The sequence below is a fragment of the Watersipora subatra genome, chromosome 4, assembly GCF_963576615.1.
Source record: "Watersipora subatra chromosome 4, tzWatSuba1.1, whole genome shotgun sequence".
In the NCBI taxonomy this organism is placed as follows: domain Eukaryota; kingdom Metazoa; phylum Bryozoa; class Gymnolaemata; order Cheilostomatida; family Watersiporidae; genus Watersipora; species Watersipora subatra.
Genome location: NC_088711.1, coordinates 40853421 through 40878676, shown reverse-complemented (window position 1 = coordinate 40878676; position 25256 = coordinate 40853421). Strand labels below are relative to the sequence as shown.

The window sequence follows — 25256 nt, the reverse complement described above, 5'->3', positions numbered from 1 at the left end:
CAGAACTCTTTGTGTAAACCAAATTTCTAGCATTTTTCATCAAATAAGTCGTGTGACACTCATTGCTGTCAAAGGTAAGCATAAACACATCCAAACTGATCAAACTTTACAATCACACATTTTTATTTAATATCTGATGCTTTGCCGAAACAAAAACCACGTTAACGCTAAAGTATGTCGGTTTATCACATTTAAAAAAAAATTCACAAATGCCGATATTAGACGGATGTACAGAAAACAACTGTTTACCCTCGAATATAGACTCAAACCTAAACTGATATTGAAAGCACATCATTATTTGTTACAATAGTACCTTGAACGTGTTAAATTATAAGACGTTGAGCTTGACGTGATCTATGCGGAGAAGAAAAATAAAATGTTACTCTAAATCACTGAAAGACTGTATACATACTGCCTATGGCAACGAAGTTCGGTCAAGGATGTTCAAATACTTTGTAGTTTTGCGATTTATTGAGTCGAATAGGTTCGACATATAATCTACTTGGCCTTGACATCATTGTCGCTTGGTTACTATCAAGGGACTTGCAGTCGAGAACGTGTTTAGGGAAAGAGGTCTCTTACAAATTAACATCTTGATCGATATACAATCATGATAACATAAATACTAATTATTTAACTAATTGGAAAGGCTGTTCACAGTCTTCTGATATTATAGGCGTTTTTAAACAATACTTTATTACCAAATTGCTGTTTACAGTAAGCTATTGATTGAGATTTTCATCTCGTCGCCTTTTAAATAATGGAGGTTTTGGAGAAAAGAACGCTCCAAGAAAGAAACAACCTATTGGCTGACATTAAACCTTCGCGAACAGGTTTTACTCCTCGGCGGATTGAAAAACTCACTAAGCAATCTCCACCTAAAACAATGATCAATATTGACTGCAATCACTTCCTTAGAACTAGCAGAGAAGATTCAGCGACTGGCTATCGTAGTAAAGAATACCAGCTGTGGCTTGAAGCAGGCAAACACAAGCCTCCTTATCCAGAGTTGCAAGATGAGAATTATAATGCCAACGTTTGGAGAAATTTTAAAGGAAACTTCAGTTTTCATTTAAGTAGCAAAGGACGTTCTGTCGGAGAATCCGCAGCAGCAGCTTATCCAATCACCATTCCTAAACCATCAAAGGTTGGTGACTACACCTTTGGTCGTTTTATCAAAGAAACACCTTCGCTTATCAAAGATGACAAACTACGAGCTATTACCATCAACAGAACCACAATAGACAGCAAAACGATGGAGCAGCTTAAGATACGAAGCTATGCACGATATCCACCTATCGACCAAGAAGGTATGCTTGCCAATGGTTATGTAAATTTTAGATGTTGAGATAAAAAGTCCTAGCATAAATATTTTGAGCCATAATATTGCTGTTTATTTTATTAGCTCAGGTGAACAACCATCAGTGAGTGCGGAATATGAATCTGAGGACTTACACTCTCTAATAATAATAATCTGCATCTCTAATTTTTTATACGTATGGTTAAAGACACAAAGAGCTTTGTGCATTAGCATATAAACAGTTGCAGGGTAAATAGGTAACACTTTTGCTATCAATTAACGCAACAATACCAATTTTTGTCATCTTATGACCTTTTGCTTTTCAAACTATCTTTATCAAAGTCTCAGAGTTTGGTATTTTGTTAAACCAGTTGAAGGAAACAAATTTTTAATTTTCAGGCATTATTCTGTCAGTTATTGATTTGAGACAGTACCGAGATCACCTGCACAAGAATTGATGACACAGTAATCTAAACTGTTTTTGTGAACACATATGTTTTTAGCGCAGAGAAGTTAAAGTTTTAGAGTCATATGATAGGCATTAAACTCATGAGCTTTAAATAATTTTAATTTATTGTATATTATTTGTTTAAACAAAATAAAGAGCTATTTTACATGCTCATTCATTTAGTGACATAGCTATACTGAGTAACAAGACGAGGAAAAGAAATTAGAGAGTTTGGTTTCTTGACCGCAGAGACCATAAGAACTACATGAGAGAAGGTTCTAATTTCACACCTTTTTTTAAAAATTTCAACTAGCAAATCTGTCTGATGTGAAACTCGTTGGCATTATATCATAAGTGGAATTTTACGTCACTCCATTCTTCAATAGAAAAGCTGTAGCTTTCTTGTCGCATATAGCTAATTGTTTTTGGAAACCAAATGGTTTGTATGCGTTCCTAATCATTGCTTTAAAAATTTGCATTTATTGTAATTTCAAGTATTGTTTAAGAGCTCAAATTAAAAAATTGTCATACTCGCTTACAGGAAACATTCGTCCACCAGAGCATTATAAGAGACATCCGCACTACTTTAAACCAATTGAAAATCTTCCAACAACAGAATACCTTGTCGAACAAAAAAAGAATGCTGCCCCCACACCGTACGGCTACCATGAATCTCCTATAAAGTATACACCCAAGAAATCCCCGGCCTGGAGACTCAACCTCAAGTCTTCCAATAGTAACTACCAGAAGGCACTGAAGGAGATAAGAAAACACAGTGCATCAGGCTCACGAGATCCATCAGCTAGCAACAGAGTCAAAACCTGCACCCCTGCAACATCTACTGCTCCTAGTGAAGTCTTGTAACAGAATCAGTTTGTGAAAAAGCCACTGATATTGGTAGTGTGATCTTTTGTTTGTCTCACCATGACAGTGTCTTCCTTTTATTTTCAATGGTGAGCTGAGGTTTCTATCACACTAATACTATTTTGATTGATGGGTTATGGGAAAATCACTACTACATCTATGTTGAAATTCGCTGTGCTAAAATATTATATTTTTAAAAAATATAGATGAAATAAGATAATATATTTTTATATTGTAAATATTTATATTTGCTTATTTGTTTACTTGCATTATTTAGGTTTTAAAATACATGTTTCTGCTGTTTAAAGTTTTAAAACGGTAAAATTAGCTAAAAAGCTTTGTGATGTTTAGCAGTTGCGCTACAAAACTTACAAATCAGGAAACATTTGTGAAACCCTCAAAGGAATGCAAAAATGCGCTGCAACTTAAAAGAACAATGTTTTTGCATATCATTTAAGTAAAAAAACACTTGTGTAGTCTCTTTACTGCTACATAAGAACTGGTCTTCTTTCAAAAACAGTTACGTAAAAATTAGAAAAAATCTGTGTTACAATACATTAACAAAACAAAATACTTTTGTTCATACCGAAGTTGTTGCCCCTTTCCAGCAATCACAGGTATGTTTAACAGAAATGATAACTCCCGCTTTTTGTGTAAATGGATTCGGTGTGACAGATAGTGCGTTACCTAAGCGTCGAATGAGACTTAGATTTACCTTTGTACTTCAGCGCTAGCCATGGTATAGATTACGGGCTTTGATCAAAATTGGTTTCAATTTGTTCATCTTTGTTCGTACATCCTAGGAGGTGAAAGGTTTGATGACTATTATATTGGTGTTTTAGTCGTTCATTAAAATGAAAACCCATTTAGACCCTCAGGTTTCGAGCAATGAACTAAAACTACCAAACTACGAAATTTTCCGCAGAGACCGCCCCACTAAAGGCGGAGGCATCTTAGTCGCTATTAAATCATTGAAAGGGGTTCAGATATTTGATTCTTTTGTGGATCCTAATGAGGAGATGCTTGTGATCAATTTGTCTGTTCACGGGTTTCGTGTTTGTGTAGTAACTTACTACCGTCCTCCGAGCTCAGCTAAGATGAGTGCACTTTTTGATTTTTTTGAGGACAGCCTGGTCAGCAATTTTGTCTTACTTGGAGATTTTAACTTTCCTGAAATCCAGTGGACCCTTGACACGCCGGCCGTCTCTCCAGGGGGTCGTGGACTTGCTAAGAGCTTTTTGTCTTTTATTTTGAAAAATAACTTTTCGCAGCATGTAAACTTCCCTACCCACTCTAAAGGCAACACACTTGATCTTATTTTTACAAATTTTGATCCCTGCCCTATTTTTAAAAACGCTGATGTTGGAATGTCGGATCACACAGCACTGTGCTTTGAATTTTTTAGTTTTTTTCCACAGGTTGATCCCCCAGTTTCTCGCACTACTAAAACTCTTTTTGACTTTGGTAAGGCTCGGATGTCTGACATAAGCGAACAGACAGCCCACCTTTACAAACATCTCCAGTTTATTGAAGCTTCAAATACGACAGATTTTTTATGGAACACATTCAAGTACACTATTTTAAACATAGCTAACTCATGCATCCCAGTACGTAAACCCAAAGGTAAAAAATTCTGGTTGTCAAGGGAAGCCAAAACAGTTTGCCGAAAAAAGAGAAGGTTTTTTCATACCTATAAAGCTTACCCTACTAGCCACAATTTAGAACAACTAAAGTCCATTGGTAATCTATCTAAACGCCTTATTAAAAGAGATTATAATAAATTTTTAGAGTCCCATATTACTGAAAGCCTTAAGAATGGCGATTCCAAACCTCTTTTCCAGCTTATATCTAAATCCTCAAAAGGGGGAAACTGTTCAAACATTATGCAATTACATAACTGTGTGAATGACAACGATATGGCCATAAGTTTTGCTATCAATTTTAAGTCCGTATTTACTGTAGACGATGGACACGTCCCACAAGTATCATTCACTCAATCTAGTGCAGAACATGTACCCCAAATGGACATTGCTGTCAGTGAAGAGGGAGTTTTGGCCCTTCTTAATAATCTTAACCATCGTAAGGGTATGGGCCCAGACAACCTTAGTCCTGCCTTGCTCAAGTTTTTGGCTGTTGACATTGCTCCCATTTTAACGCTGATTTTTAAACACTCCCTCAACACAGGGTGTGTGCCACTTGATTGGAAACATGCCAATGTAGTCCCTGTATTCAAGAAAGGTGACAAGAAGGCCCCACTTAACTATAGGCCAATATCACTCACTAGCGTATCATCTAAGGTTATAGAACATATTATTGCTCATAACATAAGAGATTATCTCGATCAGAATAACATCCTAAGTGAAACACAGCATGGTTTTAGAAAAAAGCACAGCTGTGAATCTCAACTTATACACACCATATCAGACTTGGCAAATTTTAATAATCTTAACACTCAAGTGGATGTACTTGTTTTGGATTTTAGTAAAGCGTTTGATACAGTTTCGCATGACAAATTGATCCACAAACTTAGAAGTTATGGCCTAAATGCAAATGTAGTGACTTGGATACAGCACTGGCTCCTGGACCGCACATTCTGTGTCATAGTTAACGGTAAAACATCTCCACCTACCCAGGTAACATCAGGTGTGCCCCAGGGGTCGGTGCTTGGACCCTTGCTTTTTCTTTTATATATCAATGACCTTCCAGAGTCTCTGAACTGTCCAAAGACATCCATACGTTTATTTGCGGATGATGCCATACTTTTTAGACCAATAGAATGTGCGTCCGACAGCCTTCTGCTACAGGACCAACTGTGCAGAGTGGCTGCATGGGCTGAGTCGTGGCAGTTGAGATTTAATGCTAATAAATGCACATCTACATCTGTGGAACCAGTTAGATTTTCACATATATACAACTATTGCGGTACATCTCTTGTATCCTCGCAATCCTTTTTATACTTGGGTATACTTGTTTCTAGCACCCTCAATTTTAATGAACACATAAATCGCATCATACGTAAGGCTAACGGCACTCTTTTTATGCTTATGCGGACCCTTAAGAAAACATCTCCTAATGTCAAAAGGACAGCATACTATAGTGTGTGTCGTCCACTGCTAGAGTACGCTTCGGAAATCTGGAGTCCACATTTTGATTATAGTATACAAGATTTAGAGTCCATTAACCGAAAAGCTTTTAGGTGGGCCAACAATTTAAGAAAATTTGATAGTATATCATCAGAAATGGTGAAAATGGGATGGCAAACACTTGCAGAGAGAAGACGCATCAAGGACGAAAGCACACTGCAAAAAATTTTAAGCCAAGACCTAATGGTCGATTTTAATAGATTTGTAATTAAGAACTCATCCTATTTTACTCGAGGCTCCAATATCAGACACACAATCAATACAAGTGCGATGGAACACTCTTTTTTTAACCGTGCGATGAAATTTTAACATCTGATTCTCTTATAACTAGACCAAGCGATCTTATACTTTTATCCTTCAGTCTTAGATAAATAAGTCTATGCTTATTTGTGATCTTATTTTTATGCCTAATGCACCATTTTATTTCTACAGGCCTAGCGGCCACTTGAAATATTTTACAGAGATAGATAGATAGATTGCTTCAACACCCAAAAAATTAAAAACAAACAATATAAAACAAAACAACGTGCTTTGTTTACTCAGAAGTAAGTGCGAAAATATCCAATTGAAAAACACATTTTTATGTATTCTACATTAGTTGTGCGTGTAATACCCTTACATTGCCAATAGCATTTTTAACATATATATACTACAAACGTTGAACAAAAACGAAGCAACTGTTTTATACTTATTAAAGGCGAGTAGTATAGTTAAATCTATTAATGGGAGTTGTGTATAAGAATGCGCCAGTTCGCTTTACGAGCTCGGTTTAGTAGCTGTTCGTTTACTGCTATGGAGATATCACGTCTGTTCTTTTATTTAATAGATCATCAGTAGCAACGTTTGAGCTTATACTGTTTTCTTTTTGTGGAGGTGGTTAGCAGTCGAGACTATGCCTTTTAGTAGTGAGTGTTAATCGTGGTTGGATAAAATTTTAATGTCGTATTTGGTTTTCAGTCTTTTACGCAATAGTTATGGTTTCTCAATGCTACAAAATGCGTTTTTCTTTTTAAGGAACTCTTCTTGTTCACTGCTGTTTTACTTCTGTCTATTTTCAGCATTGTTTTACCCTTCCTATCACTAAGTCATGCTATTTGTTTCATATAAATATAGTTTTTGCAAGCTATTTGTTTGTTGCTATTAATAAAATGCTAAGAGAATTGGAAAGATGCTAGCTATATATAGTGGCAAATTTGCGGAGACTCTGTTTCTCATGCTAAAGCTAGCAGAAATTTTTTTGATGTGTTCTTATAAGATTAAGTAGAATGGCTAGTGAGCTGGCACTTTGTGTCATGTTGTTGCTTCATAGCGAGACAGTAAGAGTGATCACTTAAGCACTTCTCCAACTTTAATTTGTTCTATGTAGCATATATGCCTATGTTTATGAGAGCATCTGTACTCTATTATAACAATGGTGGCATAAACTAACGGCTACCATTGGTATAGCCAGTAGAGTGAACGCGAATATTAATATCTTTAGTTCATGCTATAAATTGCGCAAATCTAAAATTCTCCGTTTTAACTCTATCAACAGAGCTCACTTGGCTGGCTGATTGAGCCATACCTTGACAGGCCCAATATGCTCAGCTAGCATAGTTAAGTAGGAGTTGCTGCTCACCAGCAAGCGCTTTTCAAGAGCAAAATATCTACCGCACTGCAGTTAGCAGGCTGTTACCAAAGCACAAACTCTCATGATAGGTTGTCTCACTACGTGCTGAGAGTAGCAGCCAGTCATTGATATTATGTTAAATTTAGCTGTTACTAGATTGATAAACAGTTTTGCAGCCACTGAGGTGGGTGAGCTGGCATTTTTTCATCCTTGCTGCACCAACGCTGTTGACAAGCCAAAGGGAGTAGTGAGATAAATCGCTTGGGCAGTCTGTGAATCTTTATGTAACACCTTGTATGTAGTGACAATTTACTAGAATATGATGCTGGGCTAAATAGGAGTCGCCTATTAATGATCTAAATATGTCACAGTAGTAAGATAACTGCTCAATAACTAACTAGACAGTCAAACCTTGATGTAAAAGTGCAGTAAATCTGTTTGTTACTTACCTTTCGCATGTTTTAACGCTCATGTAATAGAGCAAATATTTTATGTGCAATGCTCTACACTATGACATTGTATTTATACACAGCAGGTTAACAAACATGCCTATGTTCTATGTAATGTAAAAAGCCTTGTTCTACGGGTTTCAAAATTACCATTACCAGTTACCATTACTCAAGTATATGGTAACAAAACATCAATTCATTACTAAAGTTGCTCTATTTGTTAATGATAATTTGCATATAATAATTACGCGTTGTTGATAATCAACTCGTAGTAATTTAGTCTTTGGAGTAGAGATCAAGGGTTCAACATGCACATATCATGCATATTGCACATATATATTCCAGGTTAAATTAATAAATTAATTATAATTCTAATTATAATAAATTTTATTAATTAAATTGATAAAATACTCACATATGTATTTTTTCCTTTTTTTGATTATTACTAATTTTAGATTGTTTATGATTGATGCGAATAAAACAAACTTTTGTGATGGACTGCTGATTTTATGGTTTTACATATATATTTAGCTTCAGGACACAAGATGGTTAAGCGTAGTTCAAAGAGATCACGCAAGGAGCACGCTGACTCTTCCAGTACCCTTAAAATGGTTCTGAAGCTAAGTGCTCAGGAACATGCCAGCAGTCAACCAGCTAGTCCGAACGCTTCGGTTGTCAGTTCTGATGATGATGCCAGTCGACCTGCTGCCAAGAAATCTCGCAACGCCACGCATAGTCAGCATTCTCCTGCTAATCCTCCGACTCGCAAAGGTGAGTTATCTTTTTATTAGGTTTATGTCACTTTCTTGCGCTAAAATAAAATTTAGGAAGATGTGAATAAAATTTAACTTTTAGGATATCTAATTGTGCCCCTAAGGTAGTGATGATTTCCAGTTAAAGACAACAAGGATGAAATTCATTATGCACAGGAATGCCTGCAACCAACAGTATTTTGTTATACGCAAGTCGTGTTTATTCAGAATGTATTTATATGAGTGATGAAACCTTACAAATAAGGAATTGTGCTCTCAATAAAAATATTTTCCATGTGTATTAGCATCATAATAATCTTGAAGCAGGTATCATGGGCGGTGATTTTGAATAACACATGCAAATTACAGTGCTAGTCATAGAGTTGATGTTTTTTACTGTGGAGACATTGACTGCTGCATGAAAATACAATGCAGCCTTCTTATTGGCTGGTGATGGCTTGACGATGATGATTTACTAACTAACTAAAGTGTTAAAGGCGAAGGGCCAACGATCTTTTTTGTGTAGATGAAAGACAAAGGAGTTGTCTAACCTGTTAGTTTTGCCCAAAAATCATATTACACCATCTTTCTTCACAGAAGATAGCCTGTGTAAAGAACTATATATTCACAGCTTGGTGGAGTTGTGTTGTGATCTGTGTACCAGGCAGTTTATACCCTTATTGTGACTTGTGATGCAAATGTTTGTGTTATTTTAGTTATAGTATCTTAGTACAGGAAGTTCGGGCATATTTCGGTGGAGTCGAGTATTTGAAATGAATTAATGATATTGATGGTTATGGATTGGATACTTTAATAATCATAATTACCATGCTGTGTGTTCGTCATCTCTGCCTGCTTATCATTCTAGAGAGTTCTGTGAGACTGACTGCTTCAGATTTTGTCCCACCCGAGCGAAACCTCAGGGATCGGCACCGCCCCCTCTCCCCTAAACCGCACTGCAGTGCTCTTCAGGACACACTTCTATATCTGCATAGACTTATAGAGAAAAGAGACAATCAGCACTTCTTTGCATTTCCCATCAATGATCTGATCGCTCCAGACTATAGTCGTGTGAGTATTCTGCATCAGGGTTGGGTAATAAGGATTTTTTTCGCAAAAATTTAAATTTTTTTGATTTAAATAAATTTGATTTTTTGCTTATTTTTTGTTCATGTAAATTGTCCATGAATTGCATTGCACATTCATGGACAATTTACATGCATTGCACAAATGCTGCTGACCCCACTTTACTGTTGCATGCTTCAATTTGACAAATCCTTATATTTTTTGCATTCAACAGCCATATAAAATTATAATGTGCAAACTACATGTAAGTTAGTAGAGTAGAGCTACTAGCAGTTTCACACAAAGTACGAATGAGATCCAAAAGACATAAAAAGTCGCTGTGAAATATTTAAGCACATTCGTCCTTAGTATGATTGATGCGGTTCATGATGGAAATATACGTACCAGCTTGCCTGCTTTTTCAATACTTAGCTGGTTTCCCATTTTTTAATGAATGAAGCCGAAATTGGAAGTTGCTTACACTTGAGCTGATTGTAGTAAAAGAGTTTGATGTCATTTAATAAACAAAGTATTGAGGGAAAACTGTACTTGTTACAGTTTGTACTCACAATTATTCCTCCTTTGAGATTTACTAAATAAACTCATACATGTAGCTCATAACTTTAAAGGTCTTTCTGTAGCATCGTACTACACATGCAGGCAATTATCTCCATCACACTTTCTAATTCATGACAAAAACGTGTTTACAGATTTGTTACAAATAGATCAAAACAAGATTGTTCGTCAAGAAGCACTGATTTTTGTAAAATTACGAAAAATCGTGATTTTTTTTCCAAAAAACTAATGATTTCAATCATGATTCAAATCATTGAATGTTTTAAACCCGGCATTCATAAACTTCTGTAGTGTCGTATCAAGTCACGTTTTTTCATGGAAATCTTAGATATGTATGGAGTTGTCTGCTCAAGCCTAAACATCTAGAATTCCTGAGTCCAGTTAGACTTACTGACATCCTCCTGCAGGTAATAAAGCACCCAATGGACTTCAGCACAATGAAGGACAAAATAGACAGAAAGGTCTACACGAATATCATGGAATACAAGGCAGATGTTAAGCTCATATGTGTCAATGCTATGAACTACAATCATCCAGATACCATATATTACAAGGTATCCATTTGATTCTACCTCTTCAAGTATATGCCTTACCTCTTCTCTCTCTCTGCATTAACTGCTAAAATCATCCAGATACCATATATTACAAGGTATCCATTTTATTCTACCTCTTCAAGTATATGCCTTACCTCTTCTCTCTCTCTGCATTAACTGCTAAAATCATCCAGATACCATATATTACAAGGTATCTATTTGATTCTACCTCTTCAAGTATATGCCTTACCTCTTCTTCTCTCTCTGCATTAACTCTTTTGCTACCATGAGCTGCGTCTTATGGCTTGGTGTTTACATCTGACCAAGAACCGCGTGATGTGGCTTTAGTAGTTTCTGTACAAAATGTTTCTTATTAGCGAATAAGTAATAAATTAGCCAATCATATCTCTACTTAAACAAAAGGAAACAATTATTTGCATGCATTGAGCCAATAGAAAGTATGTTTACAACTCACCCTCATCGTAGTTTTGCTTTGCAAATACATCACTTTTTATCGCAATTCTTAGTAATAACCAGTCCTGTCAGAGGCATTACATCTACGAAGGTTTCACTAATTTTAGATCTGTGGACTTTGGGTGACTTTTATTGAACAATAGTAATACTAATAGCGATTATTTTATTTTTACAGTAATAATAATGCCGTAAGCTGTAATGATATTGATAACTTATCTGACTCGAACATTCTCACGGTCATAGCAACAATGCCATATCATGAAAAAGTTTTCCAGGCATCAGCTGATGTAAAATTTTACAACGATTTTGCTATTTTTTATAGACCATCTGATTCAAAAGTATATTGAATGACTAGCTGTGCTACCCGGCGTTGCCCGGGTAATAGAAAAGTCTTTGGACAAAAAATTGATTTGTATTTAACATATTACAACATTTGCCATTCTAACTATCAAACTACATATCATGAGAAAAGCGTTTTGTCTTATAAACAATGAGAAGTAGTGAGAGTTTTTGCTATTAGCCAGTTTAATAATGTGAGCGAACAGCTTCTCATGACGTTATGCTATGACCCGCATCGTATGCAAAGCATATGACGCGGGTCTCTCAATCTCATATAATGACTTATATTGGCTAGCTAGTAATTCGATTTCTGTAGTCTAGTGGGTAGGGTGTCAGACTGGTGAATGGCAGGGCCTGAGATCGATTCTTCTTCAGTACGGAAACTTTATTCCAAAGTTTTAAGATCTGTTATAGCCGGACAATCAATCCTACAAATACACAAACTTTGAAAAAATATATTTTTAGATGTAGATTGACAACATATATGCGGTCTTGTGAAAAAATAAGTTTTACCGAACATATAATTGTGTCCTGGTCAATAAATTAAGTTGGTAGCGAAAGAGTTAACGACTATGTATAAATTTCTATTTCATGGTGTCCTGTGGTGAAATGTCAATTTTTTGTAATTGGTTGTTTCATGTTTTTTTTTGTAAAGTCTCTCCAATTGACACTATTTTATGTTGTTGCGCAGAGCTAGAATACTTGCCACTTGTGTCACACGGTTTGAGGATTTCAAGTCTCTCGCTAGTTGTCTTACCTTTGTTTACTATTCAACAATGTGGAAAGAAGATCTGGGTCACAGCAATATTACTATGGAATTTTAAATTGAAATTCATAATAATTATTAAGCTTCTACTCATTGCTCTAGGTTTAGTCTGATTATTCAATCAATTTGTTGAGTCAACGCCAGAAGTCTCAAATGATGTTGGAGTTGTTTTCACTCGGTAAAGTGACGGTAATGACAATCCCGATCTACCAAATAGATAAAGAAATATAAAATTGATTGATAATAACCCTGTTATCCATCATTTTATCTTCAACTACTGTTGAGTCCTTTGCTTATGTAATTTAGCCTGACTAACCCTACAGCATCTACAGTATTGGGATTATACAAGCCATAATATACACAATCCATGATATTCAACCTGCGAACTTAACAAATGTGGCTACAATCAGAAAGACATCACAAAGCTTTTAAGCAGGTTTTTTGCCCACATCACTATTAGATTACCAACTTTTAAAACACGTTTGTTCAACTCTCTCAATAATTCCTGATTTCTTTTTTTTTTAATTTTTTTTTGACATGTACCGAAAAACATCATTTTGTCGGTGATTATCATTGCCAATGCAATATTATACATACATGCCATAAATAACTTATAACAGATTTTATTGGATTTTATAGATTAACTAGCGGAATGTCCTGCGTTGCACGGGTATTAAAAATCAGCTTATAAGCAGTGATAGCGATGCCCCACTTATAAGCTCAGCTTATAAACAATGCTACTTGCTATTAGCCTGGCACATTGCCAATGGATAACTCAAGTAAGCTAGTCATCTACTAATACATAGAATGATGTTGCCCCGTAACGGAGAGCGGTAGCGTATTTTCACTCACATAGCGACATGTATCGCCCATTGAATCCCTCAATCTCGGGTAGCGCAATGGTTTAGCATATCGTCCGGGTAATCGGAAGTTCTGAGTTCTTCAGAACTTCACGGATTCTTCATTCCAAGGTTTTAATAACTATTATAACTAGACATACCGAAGGACAAACACAAACTGAGAATTATGTATATAGATTTCATTGTGTAAATCTAACGTTTTGCCTATATTTAGGCTAAATAATTAGATGTATACATTGTTTGACAAAGCTGCAAATAACACATAAAATTTTTAAAAGGTTTAATACAAGACTACCTTGTGAATGTAAATCTTGAATTATTTTATGTTGGAGTTGTTTCCTCATTCATGCAGGCTGCCCAGAAGTTACTAGAATACGCTATGAGAACACTGAGCAAAGACCGTCTTCTCTCTTTACGGAAAAACCAGCCAATAATGTCTTCACTGACAGACGCCGAGTTGTCCCTTCATATCGATGTTGATGCCAGTGATTACATAGCCCCTGCTCGGGCTCAGAAGAAACAGAGAGATAACAACTCCTATTTGACCTTTGAACCTGTTCCGGATCATTTGCCTGCTAAGGACATAATCGCCATAGCCAAGGTTTTGGTTTCCTTCTAATAGAGAACAACTACATATACAGTGAAACATGGATAACTCGCCTTCGGATATAGCGAACACATGGTTAATTCGACTGGATTTGCTTGGTCCGTTCCCATGCAATGATAAATGGCTCTATATAACTCGAATTCAACACTGTTATAACGAACTGTTTTTTGCCCAACGGCTACCGAAACGGTTGCTATCGCTTTAGAAAATCACTTTATTCCAAGCCATAGAGGTAAACCTCAACTTTTCGTAATTCATAAGCGTCGTTATTACCTCCATCGGCAAAATATTTTTGTCAACGACTTTTCTAAAGGTTTGGTGAAATTTGATTTATACTGCTATACAATTAATAGCACGGGTTAGCCGGGTCACGGGCGCAAGGATTTTCGCCACGCACATACAAAACAAAAACAGCATGTTGTTTTTGTTTTGTATTTGCGTGGCGAAAATCCTTGAGTGCGTGACCCGGCTAGCCCTTGATGAATAGTTTTCCGATGTTGATTCCGTGTTGAATTAACGTCGGAATGTTGAATGTTTAAAACGTCTTAAAAATTGTTGTAGTCAAACGTATACGTTGTCTAAACTAAAAAACCTATTCATCGTTTGACCTAAACACAAAATACGTGTGTACATTCAATAAGTATCCATTCAAAAAGCGTGAATGATATACAATGTACCGTAAAACCTCGTAAAACTTTTAATTGAACTGCCTCGGAGTGTTGCTCTTAACGAATCCCAGGTAAAGTAAGGTAATCTTTCCATAAACTTCAAGAAAGATTGGCAAAATTGATCGTGGGTAAAACGCTCAAAAGAAAAAGATGTCTTTTCTTTGAGCATTTCAGCAACGATCAAGTTTTGCCAATGTCAATCTAAAAAACGTCCTGGCAATAACATCACCTCAAACAACAAACCAATCTCAAGTGATAGAAAAATCTCTATACTTTTTGATAAAAACGTTTTAAACTTTACATTAAAAGCATTTAATTTGAAACAAGCCATTTGTGCTTTTGATTTATATTATAATTTGTATACGTTCATGTATCTACTAATAAATAAGTAAATACATGGACTTGTGACAGTGCTCTGATAACTTGAACACTCTGATAATTCGAACACTTTTGCTCGGTCCCTTGAAGTTTGAGTTATCCGAGTTTCACTGTATGTATATGTTCTTCTAGTGAATAGCGATAATGTGAACTTATAGGATGTCGATTATGCCCCAACCATGACATGATTCATTAAATTGACTCTAACTAGGTCATTATAAAATGAACAGTACTTTGTCTTTCAACTCTAAAATATGAATGGGTAGCGAGTAGTCTATGGAGGGTGTTCAGTACTTGCATACAAAGAAAGGCGTATCTATTGGCGTTACGAAGTAATGATCCTTGTGTTTTCATACTTTGGTTCCCTTCCACATTATCAAATGGCTTAAATTCCAAAAATGATTCATTTCATTTATTTACATAGACATAGACACACCTGTTAATGTTCATAGGGAAAACTAATCGCTCTGTCAGTTGCCTAATACGGACTAACATTTACAATATATTACATTTTCTGCACACAATCTCTATCACACGTTTTTTTTATTGAACTGTTTTGCTTTTAATGATATGCAAAAAATTCTAATTAGAGGAATAATTCAATAATAGTGAAATTTTTTCATTACAAATATCAGATTTTTCTTTGGCTGATAAAGTTACAATTCCTTTTGCAACATGATTGTTGGCCTCGATATGAGTATTTTTGACAGCTGCTATCTATAATTCAGATACATAGGCTAGCAATTTTAGTAATTTCTTGCTGTTTGATAGGTCACCGCTAACGCTCTGATAATGACTCACTAAGATTAGTACATGGATGTTTAACTAACACATTTGTGCATTGGATAGTCAAGGCTTGCAGCACATTAATAATCTCTGAATTGGAATCCCATATGAATTGTTGAGAGTTGTCACCCCTGCTTAGTTACCCCATGGCAATATGCTAGTATTTATTTGCTTCTTGTGTAGGTCTATATCTGGCCAGTAGTATCTCTTTGGGTGACTTAAGACAGGGTCGCTGTGGTTGGTTGCTGACTATCGAAAATCGACCTGCTGACTTAGCTATGGCCCATCAGTTACTCTCCTTTTACTGATTTCTTGTACATTTCAAAATGTAGCAACCAATAAGATGGCCAATTAAAAAAACATCACATTTGTCAAATATTTTCATATTAATGTTTATGCTGCCTCAGGAGAGAGCGGCAGCAGCTGAGGAACATCTCGCTAAGAAACAGCGTCACTCTAAGATGGGGTTTCTGCGGATGAGTGAGGATGGAACTACGACCTTCAACATTCTCAACCCAGACAACAAGGGCAAGATTAGTGATACGGAGAGAGTCATAACCCTGGGAGAGAAAGTAGGCAAGCTGAAGGCCGGTAAGCTTTGTTTTTTGTCCCCACGTAAGAGGGGGGGGGGTTTGGGTTGCCACACTTCGTACTTTATCCAATAGTGTCGCTAGGCTAAAAGTTGAATCTTGCTAGTCAGTCTTTGTTTTGGTGGTGTTGGAACTAAGGCTATCCTTTGCATATCACCAACGATGAAGAGCCACTTGGCTGTACAAATTACATTTGCAACTGAAGGATGTCTGGTTCCAAAACTATTTGTGACTGATATTTAGACACGGGGAGAGAAGTTTGTTATTGCTAATTCATAGCTGGTTTGTGGACTTCCATCATTTTTACTTAATCTAAATTGAAGATCACAGCATTCCACACAAGTAATCCTACTCATCCTAACCAACTCTCACCCAATCCATCTTATCCTACTCATTTCCCCCTCTCTCTTGCAGTCAGTTTAGGTGACTAATACTGTCTATGGTTGTGGCTTACGTATGATAACAGATATCTAATCAGCTCGATTACAAGTAGTCATCTACCATGAGTTTGTATTGACCTGCCTCCATTTTACATTCTTCTTAGCTACATGTTTATAGTGGAGTCTATGTAGCGGAGTCACATAGCTATCCATCCCATTCTAGTCATTTTCCCCTGTTTAGGTCCCCTGCACCCAACTCATCTGATCTTGTCTTCTCACCCCACTCACCTTGTCTAGTCTATCTACTCCCTTACACCCACATCACCCTCCCACCATATCTCTGATTGAGTTTGAAAACTAGTTTTTTAGTCAAGCAAGCTTTATTGTGACCACCCAGGTAGAGAACAGAACGCAAGGTGAATGAGTATCACTCATACATGTAGATATATAAACCTAGATTGGCCAATAGGGAAAAAGCCTGTCAGACTTAAATAGAATGACGTTACGTCATTGTATGCCTAATGCTTGACTGCACTGTTGTTAACAATGGAGCTAATGAGGAGAAGGTGACGAAATCACATTTATTTTCACATAAAAACCTTCTTGGATCCATAATCCAGTGAACCAAAGCGATTCTGTGATATTATCTGATAACCACCATAGATTAAAACTATACAAGTTATGAAATGTTGCACGCAAATCATGAGCCATCAGGGCTTTATTTGCTACCCCCTCTCCTATCCCCCTTCTCTCTTTTCCTCTTCTCCTGATAAGGGGGAAGGGAAGAAGAGAGAAGGAATCAGTGGTTTTCTTAGCTAGAGCTGGAATGAGACTAAGGAATGCAGGGTCGGGCCAGACTCAGGGTCAGCAATGAGGGCCAAGATCGAGTCGGACTGGGTCAGCATGCGGGTGATTTTTATTTATTTATTTGAGGTTAAGAGATAGTTCTATTACAGCCTAATGTTGTGACATCAATAACCTAAGATAAAAGAACTCGTTATCACACCAATCATTATATTTTGTAGCATGGTTTATAGATGTAATCTACAATTTATGGCTAGACATTGGTGGATCAATGCTATTCAATGGGTGATAGATTAATGGCATGATTTGGCTAGCGTTTTTATTACAGATTTTATTTCCAACTGCTATTATAATCAAAAAGAAGAGATTAGTTAAGAAATACTTTGCAAATATAGAAATGGATAACCCAGCATATTGGAAAGCAAAAATCCACTTCCCTAAAACTTCTGGTATTAGTGAAAGAAACTAAAAATAAAATAAATTTGCTGGATTGCAGGTTCATGGACACGCTTTTAAGTTCCTCAGGATGCCCTCGTTGTAAATGCCTCAATAGTATTGAGGTGGACTTTTCTTTGTAACTTAACTTGCTTTCGCATATTGTACAAATAACTTGGTATTTCCCTTTCTTGACCGGCTTCTTCATGAACTCCCAGACCACCGGCATGTTGATTATTTCTTGCCGAAAAACGTTGTTAAACCTATAGTCCAAAGATTATTGTCGCAGACGTAAAAATATAGTATGAACTCACCTTGTTTTAGGCTACTAGGATCTTAGGATTTTAGGAGCTAGGCTACTAGCATGAAGATTACACTTAAACAATAGCATGATAATGAACCTCAGCAACCTCTCCATGGTGGCAATTAGTGCTAGCCTGGGAAAGTTTGTCACCAACCCAGCACTACTAAGCAACGCTCTCATCGCTTTCTCACTGTGGTTGCAAACCTCAATCACCACAGGCGAAGACAAAGTCAAACCATCACGATTCTTAACGGTGATTAGGGAATTCGTTGCTTAGTTGACATCATAGTTGGTAACATCCACGATGCTAGTGATACAATCATTACACTTCAGCTTTAGTGACCAAGATACATAGCCAGTTGTAAAATAATCATTCTGTCTCATTTTTGACTTAAGACATACTTGCATACTCATCATATTTAGTCATGTTTAGTTCAGCATGATATTAGTCTATTTACCTATCCAGGGTCTGGCTCTTTGGGTGGATGGGCTATTTGCCCCCCTCTCCTTTTCCTCTTCTCTCTTTTCCCCTTCCCACTTTTTCTTGGGAGAAGAGGGAAGGCGAAAGAGAGAAGGGGGATAGGAGAGGGGGTGGCAAATAAAGCCCTGATGGCTCATGATTTGTGTGCAACATTTCATAACTTTTATAGTTTTAATCTATGGTGGTTATCAGATATTATCACATAATTGCTTTGGCTTACTGGATTATGTATCCAAGAAGGTTTTTATGTGAAAATAAATGTGATTTTGTCACCTTCTCCTCATTAGCTCCATTGTAAACAACAGTGCAGCCAAGCATTAGGTACAATACAATGACGTAATGCCATGCTATTTAAGTCTGACAAGGCAACCAATGGGGATAGCTATTATTGGCCAATCTAGGTTTATATATCTACTAGCTGCATTACCCGTCAACGGGATCAGATTCTTGTACAGCAAGAGGTTTATTGAGAGTTGTCTTTCATACTGTAAAACAACGCCAACTATGCAGTTACATCTCCCTCTCTCCGTCTCTCCCCTCTCTCCCCTCTCCCTCTCTCCCCTCTCTCTCTCCCTCCCTCTTTCTCTCCCTCTCTCTCTCCCCCCCCTCTCCTCCTCGCTCTCCCTCTCTCTCTCCTTCTCTCCCTCTTTCCCCTCTCTCCCTCTCTCCGTCTCTCCCCTCTCTCCCCTCTCTCTCTCCCTCCCTCTTCCCCCTCTCTCTCCCCCCCTCTCCTCCTCGCTCTCCCTCTCTCTCCCCTTCTCTCCCTCCCTCTTCCCCCTCTCTCTCCCCCCCTCTCCTCCTCGCTCTCCCTCTCTCTCCCCTTCTCTCCCTCTCTCTCTCTCCCTCTCTTCCCCTCTCCTCCTCGCTCTCCCTCTCTCCCTTTCTCTCTCCCTCTCTCTCTCCCTTAGTTCAACGCAACACATGCGGATAGACAACATTTTTGGTTTTTCTGTCGGGCGTATGAAGAAACAGTTTTCGGCGTGTGCCTACTTTTGAGCAGGCGACGTATAGCTGGTCATGGCTGATGCAGGGTGACAGTAAGTCGATAGCAGCTGCTCTCTTTCTTTTCACAATAGCGTATCGCAACCCTCGGAGTACTCGTGAAAGTTCTGTAATAGTAAGTTACAGTAGGCCTACTCAGAGCTGGAAAAAAATTAGTAACTCGGCTGCTGAAGGAAATGAACATGACCCACTATCACGAACAGCGGCAAATCTAACGTTATTAAGTAGTGGAGTTGTGGCAATTCATAGACAATACAACATCGTATAAGAAACACTTACCTTTTTGATGTGGAAATTTAGTAGGTGAGAAATGCGTTTTTCCAGTGGCTCCAAGAAACAAACGTTTACGTGACCTTCTCGGTACACGTTGGCAGTAAATATTAATTGCATGTAAATAACTACTCATTAATTTATTTTATTTAATGAATAGTACATTTGTATAGCTGTATAGACACCTTTGTATAGGCCACAGAACTCAGGAAAGGTGCTTTTTAACACGGCAGAAAATTTGCCGTTTAAAAAGCGTGCTAACAGGGGATTTCGGTTAATGCGCTCGAGCGGTGAAAGAAAAACAACAGAATCGCCACACCTTTATATAAGCCGCTTGGCTCAAATCGTCAGAGAAAAGTAGCGGCTAATAGTCCATATTACGAAATTACGATATTACGAAATTACGATAATTAGTACTCATATTAATTCGGTTGGCTTCGTTCGACCGAATGGAAAAAGAAAGACCGCTCTATAATTTATTTACCATTACTACACATATTAATTCAGTTCGCTTCGTACAACCGAAATTCGTACGACGATAAAAGAAAAGACCGCTCTATAAGGCGGACAGACAGATAGACAGATAGATAGACAGATAGACAGACAGACAACGATTGCCGTTTATATAGTAGATGGTATCACTATAACATGTGATGAGTCACTAACATATGATTGGCTAACAAGAGTACAAGCGACACTAGCAAACAGATGTATCAAAAGGAGGTCAAAACTGAATATCAGTAATTAAGGGAGGAGGCAACTCCTAAATGCTAAAATATTAATTGTGAACTATAAAATTACAAATAAGTCTTACATATAACAACAATCTTAATCTTGTCATCATGTCCTCCTACTGTATGTTACCCGTTCCTTCACTCGTCCCACAGGTTAGATGTCCATTAACTCTATTGCCTGCCTGGTTCACTTATCTGTTTGTTTATTTGTTCTCCTGGCCAACTGTCCACTCTTTTCAAGCTCTCATCTACTCATTCTGTTACCAGGTTTGCCATACATGGACAGTTTGATGGTCGAGGATGACTTCACAGACGCAAAGCCTATCCACTACCTTAACTATGGTTCCTACGCCACCGGAGCACCTACCTACGACTCAAGCTTTTCTACTCTCAGCAAGAAGGAGTCCGACCTTGTTCTTTCCTTCTACGGCTCCCAGAATGGACTCGACTACATACAGAGCTTGAGAGCCTTTGTGGCTGACAGCAGTCCAGCACTTGTTAAGCAAATTGATGACTTGGCCAACATCTGGACAGGCAACAAACACACAGAGGTAGTTCCTTTGCTTATCTGTTAGCTGTCAACAGGGTTCAAGGTCATCCGGGTTCAAGGTTGATTTGGTTGCCATGGTTCAAGGTTGATGCTGTCAACAGGATTCAAGGTTGATGCTGTCAACAGGATTCAAGGTTGACGTTGTCAACAGGGTTCAGTGTTGATGCTGGCAACTTGTTAGTTACCCTGTTGAGCTGTTTGAAACCTAGTTACTCCCAACATTGCACTGTGTCAGTTTATATACTCCTCCTTCTGTGCTACAAAGATATTCCCCAAAGGAGTCATCATTCCTTTGCAGCCATACTTGCAGTGCGGGATCTATATAGTTAAGAAGGTTGTAGCAGAGCAAATTATATAAATTCCAGTTGATTATTGTCCGTAGCAAAAGTACTTTCATGCGCTAATAAAATATCATTATTTTAATTCCTGTTTATCCATTTTGTGCCTGTTGGTTTGCTATGACTAAAATTTCTCCCTCGATTTCATTCATATTTGGAAGTTTATTAGAGTTTTGGTTTTAGAATTAAAATTAATAACTTGTTTTTTTCACTGCAAACTGATATGAATTCAAACCTCTGATATCTCTGAATTCAATTAAGATTTTCAAAGATAACTGTTTTCATTTAGCAAAGGAGCCTTCATAAACGCTATAGGTGAATCTTACATCAAATGGACAAGCATTCATAGATTTTGCCGATTTCCATGCATCAAAGGATGCTATAAAAGAGAAAACTTTAAAGAGCTGAAATTGAAGCATTGGAACACGTAATATGTCTAGTTCAGAATAGGATGCATCTTTAACAAAACCTCGCGACAAAATTTTTTTTTCACAATGACGAATTTGTCAAGTTTTGATATCAATCAAGTGACGATAGGTTTCATACTAATGCTAGAGAGGAGGGTCGCAGCGCTCTGGCAGTTAGAGCTTTTATCACCTTTCTGCCGACCAATAGCGTGATATCTGTGCTCTTGGTCAATTGCTCGCGGGAAAATAATGATGTTCAGGATCGTGCAGAATATAGCTTACGCTATTGTTGGCTGAATTTTTAGTGGAATGAAATGGGCAGAAAAATTTGGAAAGACGGCAAAGATGAGACGATTTTTGTTGCAGATTTGCCCTAATGTTATCTAGGCAATAGACCAAATTGTATAGGCACTGGAAACATTTTCAGTGACTTGCAAAGCGCTTGTGCTGAAGGCAGACAGTGATAAATAAATATGCATATGTAAATGGAATCACAAACTTTCTTATTATATGTATAAATTTGTTATGATACATCTTAATTTGCTGTTATGATACACCTTGACTCGCTGTTATGATACACCTTGACTCGCTGTTATGATACACCTTGACTCGCTGTTATGATACACCTTGACTCACTGTCATGATACACCTTGACTCGCTGTTATGATACACCTTGACTCACTGTCATGATACACCTTGACTCACTGTCATGATACACCTTGACTCGCTGTTATGATACGTCTTGACAAGTTATGATACACCTTGACTCGCTGTTATGATACACCTTGACTCGCTGTTATAATACACCTTGACTCGCTGTTATAATACACCTTGATTCGCTGTTATGATACACATTGACTCGCTGTTATGATACACCTTGGCTTGCTGTTATGATACATCTTGACCTCTCATGACAGGCTCAGAAGCTATTAGAGCAATACCGTGAAAAAACCAACAAAGAGACAGATGGAAATGAGACATCAAAGGATGGTCCCACTTCTCTCTCTGCCTCTACCACAGATGCAGTAGAATCAGCTTCTACCACCAATCAAGCAAATGAAGCCATTGACTTTGAATCTCTAAAAACTATCGCAGACCTCGGCATCGATACATCATTCTTGGAGCATTTTAAAGTGAACGACCAGGCACAGCGGAACCTTGATAATGCTGCCGAGCATTTAACAGAACTAAATAAACTTCAGAGTGATCGACTCTCACTCGTGCCGAGCAACGACAAAGCTCAACAAATCACAGACGAAGAGGAAAAAACTGTCGACAAAGTAAGTAATCAACTTTTATCACTTACCAAACTTGCCGCGCCTGGAGATGTGATGGATGAGGGAAACTTGAGGAAGGCTATCGGAGTTGGTTTGCTCCCTGCTCCCGAGAAGACTGATGCTCAAGTTGTAGATGACCTGGTGTCAGGTAGGGATGAGTCAGCCACCGAGGATATTCTACATTCTGATGCTTTGTGTCACACCATTCCACTCGATGAGTCGCCCAGTGCTGCAGCCAAGTGATGATATAATTACAGCAGCAGCCAAGTTGGTTTCCTGTCATATTAACATATAGATAACACGCTTGTTATACCCAGAACTCTTCCTTTCTTGCTTCCGATATATAACTGGTAGTTGTTATATACCAAATAGTTTTGTCTGTAGTTTACATCGTAATTTGTAAACACTCATGAACTTACTAGCTGTTGCATCTTTCTTGCATGGTTTCTAGACCTTTAGAACATGAAGGCAGTTCAGAAAAAATAATAAACTCAATATATATGCAGCATTAAATTCTTTCTTTTCAATACTTGCAAAATCTCCAGCTAACTGTACAATGGAAATGCCATCAGTGTACATGAAATAGTGACTACTGGATGAAAAACATCAACATTGAGTATTTTGTAGCATCCCTAGACATGGTTGGTTGTGAAAGACAAAAATACACTCCATGCTCAGTGTGTCACTGTGTTTCCATGCTTCGAATGAGCTCCGAGTTGCACGCGGCTGACGAATTCACACTCTTTCCTTTTCAACAATTCAGAGTTATGCTGTAGATCTTTTGACGATTTGTGACGTATCCCTCAGAACAAAACTTGTTGAAGGACATTTGCTTTTAGGTCAAGGCCACTTGGCTATTCATGCGTAGTCAACTAGTAGTACTAGCTTAGCCAGGACACCTGATTGTAATTCATCGCTATGCTGACAATATTTTGCCGTTTCGGCGATAGTTTAGCCAAGTATTATTGATTAGGATCTATCAGCAGTGAGCATTCCTATGATGTCGGGTAGCACTCTCACAGCAAGTGCCTTCGCACAGCTTTAGTAAAGCGAAATGGGTCGAATGCGCTTCTATGATTCGGAGTAAGGCAACTCTGAACTCATTCGAAGCATGGAAATACAAGGTACATGTACGTATATAGGTAAGCTAGTTGCTAGCCTTTGTAATTAACCATTCCAATAACAGATTCTATCACTTAGCTGGTCTAGCGTGCAGTGTGTAGGCAGCATTTGCCAAGTATGTGCAGTAAAAACATGGTATTGCGATTTAGGAAATATGGTATTGCTTGAGGGTTTCAATAACATATTATGGTAACATGATATGATCATCCACCCATGTACACTTGTAATTTCTTATTAAAAGCACCAAATCAAATTAGGGTTAAACTCACTGTCACCAGGTAAATAAGATGACCATGGTAGATCTGTCATCGGAGAATAACTAAATCAATTTAGTCTCAGCAAACTATCAAATAACCTGGTTGAATAACTTCTGAAATAGGATTGATTCATACTGCAGAGTTCTGCCTGCTTATAAAAATAGAACATCTAGCAAATTCCTGAATAGACATATCCATCCCACATCAGTTGCCGACCATGAGAATTGCGTGATGAGTCATGCAGTGGTCATGCACAGAGCATAATCAAACAAAATATGCAGTAGTCATATCAAACCATGCTATATATCCCCAAACAAAACAAATTGCTAGCAACACACTAAAAAATATCAGAAACAAAAGCAAAATATAATACTTACTATAATAAGAGCCGTGCCCATCCGTCTGCTCAAAGTCACGCTAAGAGCGTTAGGAAAAGTGATGTTTGAACCTGGAACTATTACACATGACGATCTCTCACTGTGCATGTGACTGCCAGCTTATTTGCAATAATAAAACTACCCATACAGTAAGTCGTCGCCTTACGACCTATGCGATATACGTCCACCTGACTTTACGACCACAGCTATGGGAAGGTCAGGCAGCTCAATGCGAGGCGTAGCGTAAGCTGAAACTGGCTTTTTATGTGCAATAGAAGAGGGTTTATGAGCGTCAATCCATCATAAGCCGA

The 25256-nt window shown here is 37.7% G+C and overlaps 2 protein-coding genes across 4 annotated transcripts; both read left to right on the top strand.

Annotated features, from left to right (window-relative positions):
* The first annotated feature begins 760 nt into the window (after positions 1-760).
* LOC137394743 (testis-expressed protein 52-like) lies at positions 761-2612 on the top strand. Its single transcript, XM_068081504.1, has 2 exons — positions 761-1310; positions 2290-2612. Exons 1-2 carry the CDS (start codon positions 761-763, stop codon positions 2610-2612), a joined length of 873 nt encoding a protein of 290 aa, XP_067937605.1.
* Positions 2613-3351: 739 nt separating this feature from the next.
* On the top strand, positions 3352-23690 carry LOC137393388 (bromodomain-containing protein 7-like). Of its 3 annotated transcripts, none has more exons than XM_068079922.1 (8): positions 3352-3425; positions 8345-8584; positions 9434-9636; positions 10614-10760; positions 13531-13779; positions 16025-16208; positions 20885-21168; positions 22830-23690. In XM_068079922.1, exons 2-8 carry the CDS (start codon positions 8359-8361, stop codon positions 23430-23432), a joined length of 1896 nt encoding a protein of 631 aa, XP_067936023.1. In that variant the 5' UTR covers positions 3352-3425; positions 8345-8358; the 3' UTR covers positions 23433-23690. The 3 variants fall into 3 exon arrangements, with proteins under 3 accessions (XP_067936023.1, XP_067936025.1, XP_067936024.1); XM_068079924.1 differs by having other exon boundaries at positions 8345-8588; positions 9447-9636; XM_068079923.1 differs by lacking the exon at positions 3352-3425 and adding an exon at positions 6268-6300.
* The last annotated feature ends 1566 nt before the right edge of the window (positions 23691-25256 follow it).

Coding starts and splice junctions, on each gene's coding strand:
- LOC137393388 (XM_068079922.1), top strand. CDS start 8,359: ATGGTTAAGCGTAGTTCAAAGAGATCACGCAAGGAGCACGCTGACTCT. Junction 9,637..10,613: donor TCGCTCCAGACTATAGTCGT/GTGAGTATTCTG, acceptor ATCCTCCTGCAG/GTAATAAAGCACCCAATGGA. Junction 16,209..20,884: donor AGTAGGCAAGCTGAAGGCCG/GTAAGCTTTGTT, acceptor TTCTGTTACCAG/GTTTGCCATACATGGACAGT.
- LOC137394743 (XM_068081504.1), top strand. CDS start 761: ATGGAGGTTTTGGAGAAAAGAACGCTCCAAGAAAGAAACAACCTATTG. Junction 1,311..2,289: donor TCCACCTATCGACCAAGAAG/GTATGCTTGCCA, acceptor ACTCGCTTACAG/GAAACATTCGTCCACCAGAG.